The 14,279-nt window shown below is 41.1% G+C and overlaps 1 protein-coding gene across 1 annotated transcript; it reads left to right on the forward strand.

Annotated features, from left to right (window-relative positions):
- Positions 1-8,830: 8,830 nt before the first annotated feature.
- Positions 8,831-13,001, forward strand: LOC111161974 (thioredoxin interacting protein). Its single transcript, XM_022526075.1, has 8 exons — positions 8,831-9,353; positions 9,841-9,913; positions 10,035-10,182; positions 10,376-10,478; positions 10,621-10,877; positions 10,972-11,128; positions 11,234-11,385; positions 11,531-13,001. Exons 1-8 carry the CDS (start codon positions 9,104-9,106, stop codon positions 11,564-11,566), a joined length of 1,176 nt encoding a protein of 391 aa, XP_022381783.1. The 5' UTR covers positions 8,831-9,103; the 3' UTR covers positions 11,567-13,001.
- Positions 13,002-14,279: the final 1,278 nt, after the last annotated feature.

A 14,279-nucleotide genomic window follows, 5' to 3' on the forward strand; every position in this document is an offset into this window, starting at 1 on the left:
CTATCACAGGGACATATTCCTTCCTCCAGATTGTCATTCCAAAGGTCAAATACCATAGAAAGCACATTTTCTGGCTTAAAAACATCAGCCCTGCACCTCATAATTCTGTGTTTCAATTCCACCAATGGTCAGCAGATGGCGATGGTGACTAAAAAGAATTACTCGCTGGGGCTGGGGCGAGTCTCCCAGAAAAGGAAATGTGATTTCTTAGATTATTAGGTATGTTGGTCATTTGAGAGAAAATTCTAATAAATATTTGATGGAATAGGCATTTCAGGAATAAATTGGAGGTAGTGGCACAGTTAAATTGTTTAAATAAATTATTACATATAACCTCACAACAAACAAAGGGTTGTTCAAGACATGAAACAATGAAAATATATTACTTGGCTCCACAGTGGATATTATTTACACAGCGACATTAATGTAAACACTAACTATTGATACAGTCCAAACTGTGCTATAACTATTAGGAGAATGAGGTAAAAGGAAAGAGAAGGCAGATATACAACATGATGTGAAAGCTGACATTTCAATTACTATAACAAAAAAGTAAAATCTATGTCTACTATTTCTAAATTAAGAAGTCAAGGAGAAACATTTCACCTAGAAATAGGAAGTGAATGCCAGATAAAAAAGCTAACTGAATTGGAAGAGACTCTAATGAATGTCTCAGTAGGAGGGCATTATAACTGGTGTTTTTTGTGTAAGCCCTAAATATGTGATTTTAAGTAACATTATTTTGATTTTTTTAAAAGGGAAGACATTCCCACTTTGGCCAGTCCTGAGCTTTTCCCCTTAATTATCAAATTTGTGGCCACCTCACACACTTCTTAGGTCTACCCAACACCTCCCAACCCACTTCACCCACTTTGTGTGCTTTATGGCAAATTCCTCCCCACACTTCTTCTCAAGGAAATAGAGATAATTTCCGTGCTGCAGTAATTATGGTTCCCAAAATCAGTGCCAGGAAACTGCTCCAGCATAAAGGAAAGGAGAGAAGGCAAAGCATTAGAAAATAAAAGGCCTTCCTCAATTTTTCTGCCTACTCCCAAACCAAATTATTCATCATCCTTCCCAACAGGAAGAAATATATTACATATGTTTCCTGAGATAAAACTTGCGTGTGAATGGAAGGTGGGCTTTCAGAAAGTGAAAGAGAAATCAGGCAGGATAACTGGAATTTGCCTTCACTACAGGGCTAATGATTTTGGAATCATTATCTGCTCTTGGTTCAAAGAACCAAATATAAAAGAACCTATATTATATATATATATATTATATATGTTATATATATTATATATATATATAAAACTATATAGTTGACACAATGTTACATTAGTTTCAGGTGTACAACATAGTGATTAGACAAGTTTACAGTTTAGTGCTATGCTCACCACAAGGGTAGTCACCATCTGTCACCATACAACACTATTATAATATCATTTACTATATTCCTTAGGCTGTACTTTTCATCCCCATGACTTACTCATTCTGTAACTGGAAGGCTGTACCTCCCACTCCACCTCACGCATTTTGCCCACCCTCATCCCCTCCCCTCTGGTAACCATCAGTTTGTTCTCTGTATTTAAGGGTCCATTTCTTTTTGTTTGTTCATTCATTTTGTTTTTAGATTCCACATATAAGTGGAATCATATGGTATCTATCTTTCTCTGACTTATTTCACTTAACATAATACTCTGTAGGTCCATCCATGTTGTCACTGATGGCAAGATCTCATTTCTTTAATGCTGAGTAACATTCCATTGTATGCATATACCACATCTTTATGTAATCAGTCTTTGATACAGCACTTTTCTCCAACTCCTACCTCTGAGAAATGAGTGGTCAGATTTTTAAAAATCAGTCAGCTTCTTCATCCTGCCCTCCCAGCCCACCTCACCCTGGCCAAGAATTGAAAGTCCCTTTGTTAAAACTATAGCATCAAAAACAGAAAATATTCTGCTGTGGTATTCTCTGTGTGGAGAATACAGCCCTGCACCTACCACAGACAAGCCTACAGCCTCGAGATGTAGTGATGGAGAACAGACAAGAACAAGAAGGACGAGTCATGGGAGGGGCTATCTATCTACACATTAGCTGATCAGGCTAAAATAATCCTACTGATTGATTTTGACCCTTCTTTAGAATTTTTGAATCACCTAAATTATGCCAGGCCATAAGACAAACACGGTTCTTACCTTCAGGGAACTTGGTTTAGGTGGGAAGAAGCACAGATAATTATAAGATAAATGATCAATATTCATAATATTTAAAAGTATGTCCAACATACTGTAGGAATACAAAGAAGGTGGCAATTAAATATGCTAGTAGAAATCCATCTTTACAAAGGAGATTAATTTTCTTTGTTTAAGGAGCAGATATGGACTACTTAGATTTTCAGCCATAAGTCAGATGAATTTTATCCTAGATGTGTGACCTTAGGCAAGTCAGTTGAACTCTCTGAATCACAATATTCTCTTCTGCAAAATATCTACCTGCCTATTTAGTTAGAATCAAATGTTAATGGAATTGCTTAATAATGCACATGTATAAATAGCTCTATATACACTATAAAATGCTATTAACAAAGAACGTATTGTTAAATATTAGTCTGGGTAAAAAATAGAAAACTGGCTTAATATATAGTTTCTTCCTCTCAGGCATGAATACCATATTCTTTTCTCTGCTCCCTCTTCTCACAATCAAAGAATCATCTTTGTCACTCAGGGTTTCAGGTCTCAGAAAATCTTCCATGCATTTGAGACAATTCTTGGACTAAGGATCTTGACAATACATTAGTCCACCCACTAGGTGGCAGGGCTGAGCAAATGGATTACTGAATTGTGTAAGAAAAAAATTCTCAGAAAAGAGGAAGTTGGGCTAAGCACACAATGTCCCAAATCTCTCATGTTTATAAATATCAACATAGTCCAATTTTCCCCTCAGAAAAACAAATAATCGCCTCTCACTGACTTACCACCCTTGCTCTGATACACGACTGGGCCATAGGCTTTGAGGAAAGGACTGGTTGCATATGTTCTAGTACAGCAGAAGGAAGTGAGGTTGAAATTTAAAGTCTTATACTGGTAAGAAACAATACTAGGTTCTGATTAGTGGCATATCCTATTCTATAGACACACCCCAACCTACCAATTCAATTTATATTTAATAATATATTTAACCTATGAAATGTACTCTGCAAGATGCTATAAAGAATACAAAGATTAAAAAAAAAAAAAAAAAAGACTCTCTAGGAATTCATTGTCCAGGAGAGAAAAGAAGAAATATAAGAAATATAAGTAACATTTGTGTCACGGAGCATTTAAAAGAGTGAAATTCTACTTGATGTCAAGGTGAAAGATGAGAGGCCTGGGAATCAAGAAAGGTTTCATAGAGGAAAGTCATTTGGCTGTCAACAAAAGAGTGGGTAGGATTTCAAAATGCAGAGATGGGGGAGGAAGGTTAGGCATTCCAGGTAAAGAGAAAAGCATAACCAAAGACGTAAAGGCAGAGAAGGATGTATTTGGGGAACACTGAGTACTCAGGTTTGGCTGAGGTATAGGGTACATAGATGAGGAAGTAGAGGCAAACGGGACTGGAAAGTTTGGTTAAGGCCAATTTGTGAAGACTTTAAAGGCTAGGTTGAAGCATTTGGATTTGATTTAGTAATCAATGGGTTTTGGAGCATCACAGGAACAGACAGGAGTTCAATTTTGTTAGATTTATCTGATTATGGTCTATTGATTATAGCAGAAAGGTCAGTTACAAGGTATTAAAATAATCTAGGCAAAAGGAACAAGGACATGAATCAGAGTGCTGGCAGTGGAATAATAAATAAGAGGTAAATTCTAGAAACCCTAGAAAGATGGCCTCCACAGAATTTGGCAATTGATTGGATGTGGGGAATGTCATATAGATAGGATGGAATCAAAAGCAGTTCCTGGATTTTAAGCCTTGATAATTGGGGGATGTATAATGGTTCCATTAAAAGAAACAAAGGGAAGAACTGAGTTTGAACACAGGGGGAAGATTATGAATTCTATACTGGACAAGTTGAATTTGCTATGCTAGCTGAAGCTTTGGAAACAGGCTAAAGATATAGTAAAAATTTTACATAAGTGATGTACAAATGGGCAAACTGAAGAGCAAAGCTTAAAGGAAGAAAAGGAGAGGGCCAAGGACAAGTCCTCGAGAAAAGCTTTTGGGAGCAGAGAAATAAAAAATTGCCAGAAAAGAAGAAAGTCCAAAACTCAAGATGAATGTCTACATTTTAAAAAGATGTCAATTTCAAACTATATAGAAGCCAAAGGGAATAAGGCCAAAAAAGCATTCTGGTTTCCTCTGGAAACCTTGAAGAAAACCATTTCAGTGGTAGCAGAAGCCAGACTACAAAGAGACAAATTTAGTCAATGCAGAAAGCCTGTATAAGTTATTCTCTTAAGAAATATAATAGTACAGGAAAGAAAACAGAGGAGTAATAGCATGAGAAGGGAACTACATTTCTTATATAATAAGGCAATTTTAAGAAGTATCTAAATGAGTCTACAGTAGTTCTGAACAAATTAATTTACCTTCTCTCCCCATCTCTCCCTGAAGTTGGGCAACTCCTAGATGTCCATTCTTTCCTCCACATGATAGAAAAACAGACTCCAATAAACACGAAGTGTGGGCTTCCAGATAAGGTGTTTTTAATAATTAAACCTAAATTAAAAAAACAAGAATGCTTGCAAAGCATCCTAGAGACAAGAGCTTTATATTAAGTGTTAAGGGTCCTGGATTTGGAGAATGGCCCCACTGGTTACCAGCTGTATGTCCTAGGGGTAGGTTGTGTGTATGTGTGTCTCTTTTGTGGGGTGGTGGTGGTTGTTGTTTGAAGACTGGTAGAGTTTGCTTTGACTCTAAAATTTTGTGAGTCTTGCCCTGAATCCTTATCCTTTATAGCAAGGATCAAATAAGATACAATGTGTTAAAACACTGAGAGACAGGACAACACATTAGAAAGACTTCATACTTCAGTCCAGACAAACTTGGGTTCAAGATCTTGCTCTATTAACAAAATCTATGACCTCAGGCAAATTACTTAATCCTCTGAGCCTGACTTAACCCTGAGTCACAGGGTTATTGTGAGAATTCAATGAAATAATCTACCTTAAATCCTTTCTGGAACATACAGATGACAGATTCATTTATAAATAAAATGTTATTGAAATAATTATATTAAGGACTTTGTCCATTATAGGTGCTCAATAAATGACAAAAAAGTCACTTTGAATATTATTAATGACTCGGAGGCATACACACAGTTGAGCAGTCTGGAATTCCATACTTCTTTCTACTTTTAGTTGCCTCTAAGCTAACATTGTCTAGGGGGAAAATGGGAAAAGCTGATAGGTTAGAGTAAAGGGAAGTTCACAGAGTGGAGGTGACAAAGGGGTTAATTTGTTTATCAGACCAGAAGCTAAGGAAAGAAACACAATCAGCTCTGACTCTGACTGGTAACAGGGTAGTGAGGGCATTTCTCTCCCTGAAAGCTTTGGCTTTACTTAACCAACTCCAGTAAAACGAACTATCACCTTTTGATTTTTATTGGCACAGAGATTGAAGAGGGTGGGGAAGGCACAGGTAAAGGCGATCTCACTTGAAAACTCCTTGACTTAACCTGACTAGGCTGTCCCTCCTGGACCCCTCCCACCCCCAGCCCCGGCATTCCACAAGTGTTTGTACCCTGTTCTCAGGACAGGAACTTACACGATTTTTTCTTCCTTTGATTCAGGAACCGAAAAAGAAGAATCAGGGAGCAAATATTTATCTCAATACCAGGTTATAAGGTGAAAGGTCGTAAACAACTCTGTCCAAGAGGGCTTCATTTCAGAACATGCCTTGGCCAGGGGCCTGGTAAGCAGCTGCTTACTGCCAAAGCTAAATAGTTTTTTGGCATTTAAGGGAATCCAGACATAGCACAGAGCAAACAAGTGGTCTGTACTGAGTTCTGCAAAGTGGGAAAGAAAAAAACCCTGAGCCCAGAGAGGAATTTATTGCAAGAGAGAATTGCTTGATTTTAAAAAGCTGAAAATATTTGGCCCTTCATATAAGTGCCCAAATAAATATCAGCATTCTCTTTTTCTCTAAGATGTCCAGAATCACTACCATCCTGATCTATTTCTATTCACCTCTCCTTCTTTCCTCTCAAAAACTATGTAGCTACATATCACACACTGTTTAACAATATTGACTAATATCTTTTTTTTTTTTTTTTTTTAAATGTAATCTCTACACCCAATGTGGGGCTCGAACTTAACAACCCAGAGATAAAGATTTGCGTGCTCCACCAATGCAGCCAGCCAGGCACCCCGGATTCATTTATTTCTTTGTGAACATTTTGCTGTTTTGTATTCATGTCCACTTTCATACCCATCAAAATGAAAGTTCTCGGGGTGCCTGGGTGGCTCAGTCTGCCTGCGGCTCAGGTCATGATCCTAGGGTCCTAGGATTGATTCCTGCATCAGGCTCCCTGATCAGTGGGGCATCTGCTGCTCCCCCTCTCTCTCCTCCCTACTCATGCTCTTTCTCTCCCTTGCTCTCTCAAATAAATAAAATCTCAAAAAAAAGAAGAAAAAAAAAAAAGGAAGTTCTCCCCAAAGCCACAGTTCTGAATTTTTAAAATTACTTTGGCGAGAGTCCTACCCTGCCTGCTCCTGATAATTCGATCAATATTGCTGACCCACTAAAAAACAACTCAAGCCTTGTTGACTAAGTTTCTAAAACAGGGTGCCACCTCAAACTCACACACCCTAAGGATCAACATGTTCCCCTTTTTGTTCCTGGGGGTTGATAGTGGGTGTGTTTTCCAACAGAGTTTTGATGTCTGAGTCTTAAGCTTGCTTAATAGTGGGGCTGAGTTCTGACTTGTTAGCCTTAGGGTGTCAACTCAGTTATGGTGTATGAGGAAGGAAGAAGGATTCTTAATAGCAATGGATAGCCGCCTTTTTGCTGAGAATAAGATTGTCGTATATCTTAATGCTTCTTATTTACTTCCTCATCTCAATCCTGGAAACACTGTCTTCCTCTTTCCAGCACACACACACACACACACACAAAAGAGAGAGAGAGAGAGAGAGAGAGAGATAGGGATGAAAATCTCCTGATACCTCAATACAGAAATAGGAGAGGCCCAGGATTCAAAGACAAGGTGGGGGAGGGGTGGAAATCCCTGTATCTCTGCAAGTTTTTCTTTCCTTTTTTTTTTTTTTTTTAAAGATTTTACTTATTTATTTGACAGAGAGAGATCACAAGTAGACAGAGAGGCAGGCAGAGAGAGAGAGAGGGAAGCAGGCTCCCTGCCGAGCAGAGAGCCTGATGCGGGACTCGATCCCAGGACCCTGAGATCATGACCTGAGCCGAAGGCAGCTGCTTAACCCACTGAGCCACCCAGGCGCCCCTCTGCAAGTTTTTCTTATTGCATTTATGAATAATTTCTCATGAGATAGCTCCTTAAGGTATCTTATGGCTAGGTTGGGGGAAATCCTCACAGCCAAATAACAGCAGAGTGAGGAGTCAGGGTATCTTTTAGCTTAAACTTATAGTGTCGTAGTGACCCTTCTGTCTTCTTTCTTCACCGGGATTTCTAACGGGCTTAGAAAAACACTTTTAAAAGATAGGGAAGCTCTTCCTTCAAACAGGAATACAGCCATCTCTCCACTGACATATTGGTTATAAACAAGAGAACTTTTAACTAGGCTGTGAGGAGTACTGGCAACAGATTTAGGGATGTGCCTTTGATTTAGTGGGTCGCAGAGGTGATGAGGACGAGAAAGAGCACAAACAACTCAGAAGCAAAATGGAAAGAGTGAAGCATCTCTTCTCCTTTTCTTTCCTTTCCTGAAGAAGCACGGAGGGAGGGAGAGAACAGAGCCCAAAGTACACACCTTACTGAAGAGTAATAGGTAACTGGGGGAACATAACAAAGTGTTCCCCAACTTTGCAGGTAGAAACTGAAGAGATGAGTGGATAAGCAACAGGATGTGAACACGCCCTATTTCCGTTCCAGAGAAGAGAGAAAACAGAATAGAGGGTACAGGGGGTGAGAACAGCACAGGCTCGCGGCCCCGAGCTCTGACGGACTAGAAAGGGGGAGAGAAGGCTGAACAGCACGTCCCCCCCCCCCATACTCACTGTCCACTGAGGACTGAAGAGAGGTTTACAATCTGTCACAAGTTCTCCTTTCTTTCACAGTAGTTTGGGGGTTGGACAAAGACGCGGGGCAGAAGGACAAAAGGGATCCTCCTGAACAGTAACGCCAGAGCTCCCTGGCCTCCGCCCCATTTCTGAAGTATTCTTGGAGTTATGGGATTATTTTTCACAGGACTTGCGACTTGCAAGCCGGCAATAAACGGTCGCCTGTAAATTAATTGCGCTGGCTAAGGCTAGGCGCGAAATACCCACCTAAACACATTTTCTTTCTGCCTCAAACCCTGCTCCCAGTCCAGAAGCATCTGCACCCGCCCTCCGACGCCACTAACCCGCGATAAATCTTAGGGTCAGCGAGGCCCCCCGCTTCCTCCGGGCCGGAGGGAAGCCACTGCGCAGCCCCTTGGCCCCCTCCTCCCTGCGACGCGGTGGTGCACAACAACCATTTTCCCCGCCAGGAGCACACCGTGTCCACGCGCCGCTGCGACTTCGCTGATTGGTTGGGCTCCTGGTAAACAAGGACCGGGCAGCCAATGGGGGGGCTGTGCACGAGGGCAGCACGAGCCTCCGGACCGGCGCTCGCGTGGCCCTGCTCGCCTGCGCTACTATATAAAGCAGTTTCCGGCTCCTACTTGCAAGAAGCCTTTTCTCTTCTCTGACCCAGACGCGTGAACTGACCCGCCAAGATCCAGAGCGATCCTCCAGCTGTTTGGAGGATAGAAAGGAAAGCTGATTTTTTTTTCCTGGAGCTCCCTTGGCATAATCTACAGCTTACGTTTTTCTGACATCGTTTTGAAAGCTTAGTGGAGAGTTGAAGAGTGAAATAATTTATTCCAGAGGGGTTTGTGGATTTGGAAATTTGGGATTTTTTTTCCTCCCCTGCTTATAATTGTTAAGGCAAACCAGCCCAATCATGGTGATGTTCAAGAAGATCAAATCTTTTGAGGTGGTCTTTAACGACCCTGAAAAGGTGTACGGCAGTGGGGAGAAAGTGGCTGGCCGGGTGATAGTGGAGGTGTGCGAAGTCACTCGAGTTAAAGCTGTCAGGATCCTGGCATGCGGAGTCGCCAAAGTCCTGTGGATGCAGGGATCCCAGCAGTGCAAGCAGACTTCTGAGTACCTGCGCTACGAAGACACCCTCCTCCTGGAAGACCAGCCAACAGGTGAGTGGCCGGCTGAAAGCACATTCCAGAGGGCAGTTGAAACGAATGATTGGAGCTTATGCTAAATATTCGAAGTTGCTCAGGTTGAGCAGCTTGAATTTCGTGTTGCTTCCTTTTTTAGTTTTAACTTGCAGACTCTGTCCTCAAAAGGGGTGGTTTCTAGAATTTCTTAGTGTTGTGTTCTGAAGGTGATCCTGAGGGATGTTGCCTTAAGCTGTTAAAAGGTTTCCTGAAAAGAAGAAGTTAATTCTTATTTTCTGTTTGAGGGGATGGTAGCTTTCTGTCCTGGTTGAGCCTTTCATCATTGCAGGGCTTTGTAACTTTTTGTCCAACACAATGCATCAGAATCTTTCTTTTTAAGAATATAAGGGGTGAAAATGGGGGAGCTACAATAGGCTTGCATGCTGCCCAAGAATTCCTTATCACACGGATGCATTTTAAGTGTAACAGGAAACCTGATGGGCTACTCTTTTTTTCTTATTCTTAGGTGAGAATGAGATGGTGATCATGAGACCGGGAAACAAATATGAGTACAAGTTCGGCTTTGAGCTTCCTCAGGGGTAGGTATCTGCTAAATACATCTTTGGACTTTTTTAATGCCTCAAAATTGTCCCCACCTTTGATGATTTACTGTTGGTGGAGAGGACTTTTGGATTAATCGCTTCTTTTTTCTTGACACAGGCCTTTGGGAACATCCTTCAAAGGAAAATATGGGTGTGTAAACTACTGGGTGAAGGCTTTTCTTGATCGCCCCAGCCAGCCAACTCAAGAGACAAAGAAAATCTTCGAAGTGATGGATTTAGTAGATGTCAATACTCCTGATTTAATGGTGAGATTCATTTTAAAATTCTCTTCTTTGGGTTTTAGGGATGATAAGTCAAGAGTCTTGGGCATCAGATTGAAACACCTCAGGGGTGGGAGAGAAAGTTGCCTATTCTCAGTAAGGAGTGGAAAGGAAAAAGAAGCGGAGAAGGATCTCTAGAAATTCTCAAAAGGCCTTATTTTACTCCTCTTGAATATAGGCCCCTGTGTCTGCTAAAAAGGAGAAGAAAGTTTCCTGCATGTTCATTCCGGATGGACAAGTGTCTGTCTCTGCCCGAATTGACAGAAAAGGATTCTGTGAAGGTAAAAACCTTGAATTTAAAATGGTAGACTAATGAAACTGAAACTGTGGTTTTGGGAATGAGAGCAGGGGATAGAGAATGGAATAAAAGCCATTAATTGTACTAAGCATCAGCTAATAAGTTTTCATCTTTCTCAATATTAGGTGATGAGATTTCTATTCATGCTGACTTCGAGAATACATCTTCCCGAATCGTGGTTCCCAAAGCTGCCATAGTAGCCCGCCACACTTACCTTGCAAATGGCCAAACCAAGGTGCTGACGCAGAAGTTGTCATCAGTCAGAGGCAATCATATCATCTCAGGAACCTGTGCATCATGGCGTGGCAAGAGTCTTCGGGTGCAGAAGATCAGGCCTTCTATCCTGGGCTGCAACATCCTTCGAGTTGAATACTCCTTACTGGTGAGTGGGTGGAGTCAGAGAAATTGTTCATCTTTCAAAATAGCAGTGGTTTCTCCTGACCTCTAGTCTAATGAACTACCATTTTCCTTTGTAGATCTATGTTAGTGTCCCTGGCTCCAAGAAGGTCATCCTTGATCTGCCCCTGGTAATTGGTAGCAGGTCAGGTCTGAGCAGCCGGACATCCAGCATGGCCAGTCGGACCAGCTCTGAAATGAGTTGGGTAGATCTCAACATCCCTGATACTCCAGAAGGTGAGCCAGACCTAATGTCTTTTCTTCTTTGGCCTGCTTGGGTTTGTGAAATTGTGATGGTCAGGTATTTCATGGGCAGATTTCTTATGCCTATGTTTTTTCCAGCTCCTCCTTGCTATATGGATATCATTCCTGAAGATCACCGATTGGAGAGCCCCACCACTCCTCTGCTAGATGACACAGATGGTTCCCAAGACAGCCCTATTTTTATGTATGCTCCCGAGTTCAAGTTCATGCCACCACCTACTTATACTGAGGTGAGAATTGTCATTTTACCGCTGCATTTGTCCTAAGCCTTCTATAGGAAGTTGAGTGGGAGAGATTGCTAAACTGGGTGGTTCTTTTCGTTCTTACCCAAACTAAAATGGTCGTTTCTTTTTTTTCTCGCCCTGCCTCCCCCAGGTGGATCCCTGCATTCTCAACAACAATGTGCAGTGAACATGTGGAAGAAAAGAAGCAGCTGTACTTAACTTGTTTCTTTCACCTCTCTTTTGGACTCTTAATTTTTCAGAGACTCAAGAGTCTCTACAGTGGGGTATGGGTCCACCCCAGCCTCTGATTCCACAACGTAGGAGGTGATCAGCAGGCAATCTCCTGGGCCTTAAATGGTGCGCACACGTCCTCAGGCAGTGAGATGTTGTGATATGGGAGTGTTTGCTGGATGGGTTTAAAAACACACTAGAAAAACTCGGGCCCATCCCGTTTTCTCAGATCTTAAAAACTGAGGCATTTTAGTAGTTTTTGAAGAAGGGGCAGAAATGGCCTCCTGACATGGTCTTCCCCAGGTTTTTTGGAGAGGATTATGTATCTTGAACTTTTGTGTTATGTGGAGCAGAGCCAATTTAGCAAATGAGGAAAACAAAAAGGAAAATATCATGGCCAAAAGTTTGGGACAAGAAGGTTCTTAAAATAGGTGTTGCCCTTTGTTTTTACACTTATAGAGAGAAAAAACAAAGCATAAACCTTCCAGAGCTGATTTGGTTTGAACTTAGGAGAGAACTTCCCATGTGAATTAAAGAGAAAAGGCTCTAAGGTTGTCTTAGAATGAAGGCTTAGAATGTACTTCAATCTGGCTTAAAGCAGTTGTAACTATGCCCCACCAAAGGTCTTAAAAGCCATTTTTAGAGCCTATTGCACTGTGTTCTCCTGTTGGCAAATGTTTTCATGCAGGAGAATGTGTTTTTCTTATGTGACTCCTTGGAATGGATTCTGAGGTGATAATTTTTAGCACTTTAGTTCCTGTCAAATTTTGGGTGTTTCTTTTTTTTGTTCCCCCTTATATCAGATGTAAGCTAAAACTGGTCTACTATGTTTCTAGGGGTAAGCACAGTGACAATATATATATCATGTTATTCCTCACTTTTGAGACTTTGTCCCAGTGTACAGAATTCTGTCATTCTGACACTCTAATAATTCTGTGAGAAGGGTTGCTGCTATCAGCCTTAGCCACTGTGACTTCTCCACACTTGAGAAGGAACTCTAGATCAAGATGCCCCTGATACTGTGATCAGAGCTTCCAGACATTGCCATGAGAAACAAGAGGGCAGGTCTTCACCAAAACCCCCAGGGCTCCCTTTCTGCCCAGTGTTAGGAGGCAGGGATATCAACAGTCCTCTCTCACTGCAGCCCCTGGCACTTGGTCAGTCACCCTTAGCCTTAGCACTTTGTTCACTGTCCTGTGTCAGAGCACTGAGCTCCATCCTTTACTGAGAAAGTATGTGGGCTGAAGGTGGTTTCATTTTTTTGTTTTTTTAATTGTTTATCTTTTTGTATGATAAAAACTATATTTTGTACTTAACCAGATATATTTTCACCCCAGTTGGGGGTATTCTTTGTAAAAAACAAAAAAATAAAAATAAAAGTTTTTTAATGACAGAAATGGTTTTCTTGTCTGTGAGATGTTGTTGAAGCTATTTCTAAGTATGCCTGAGGGAGCTTTGCCCGTACTTCACTGTTCCTGGTTTTGGATATCTTGTGGGGAAAACACTACCTATGTGACAGGACCCTAAAGATTATAGTCAGAGTGGGGGTTGGAGTGAAAAGGGAAGGAATGTGAGCTACATTTTAATTCCAATTAACTAAAGAACTGTGGTGGGATATTCTGGTGGTATAGACTAGTTTTCCACAACTGTAGATACTCATGAGGAAACACCTTCAATTTTGGAGTGCATGAGTCTTTTTAAAAGATGAGCTTTTTGGGCACCTGAGTGGTTCAGTCAGGAGAGCATGTGACTCTTGATCTCAGGGTTGTGTGCGTGAGCCCCTTCTTGGGTATAGAGGTTAATTAAAAATAAGATCTTTTGAAAATAAAATGAGCACTTGAGATACACAGAACTAAGACTGGAGAGGGGGTTTTAAAGGAAAGGTTATGATTCCCTGTTTTATAATTTGGTTTCATCCTAGGGTTTCTTCTCAGCTAAACCTGGTTTATTTACAGTAAGACATAAGATGATAATTATTTAGGACTGAAGGATTTAGATGTGTGAGTATTCATTGAAGGCAGCTACAATCTCTTCTGTTCCTATTGCAGTTTCTATCAAAGAACCACATTATCGTAACTCAGTAAATGTTTGCTGAATATTTAACCCCACCCTCATCCCTTAGGATAGGCTTCTGCAGTACCTATTTCTTTATAGGGTGAGAACAATAAAAGGATACCACAAGTCCCCCTCTAATTGAAATGATTTTTATTATTCTGAAAGGGGTGATGAGAATGAGCAACCCTGAGACTTCGAAGGTTAATGCACTTTCTGGTTTCTGGCTTATTTAAACTTTTGCAGACAGTTAATCCAGGCCCTTAACTGGGGATTTGGGGGTTGACTTTTCTGTGGACTTCCATATGATAATTCCAAATCTCAGACTCCTGGAAGTTCATAAAATCAATGTGTATTGAGGAGAAAGATTGAAAAGATTCTTTCCCACTTCAGTCTTTGTTATCTGTCTTTCAATCTTAGGAGCTCTCCTCTCTTGGCTCTTAGTTTCTCCTTCCCAAGGTGTCTGGCTCTAGCTTCCTGTAGTCCTGGTGACTCTCTCCTTTAAGACTACCTCTGCTGCCTCCTTTTCTTACCTGTATGAAGAGAGTTTGGTGGCTCCTCCTCTCTTCACTGAATTTGACCAGGAAACTAGGTCAAAGTTGATGGAAAGTTTTTTG

The sequence above is a fragment of the Enhydra lutris genome, unplaced genomic scaffold, assembly GCF_002288905.1.
Source record: "Enhydra lutris kenyoni isolate GAN:26980312 unplaced genomic scaffold, ASM228890v2 scaffoldscaffold88, whole genome shotgun sequence".
NCBI lineage: Eukaryota > Metazoa > Chordata > Mammalia > Carnivora > Mustelidae > Enhydra > Enhydra lutris.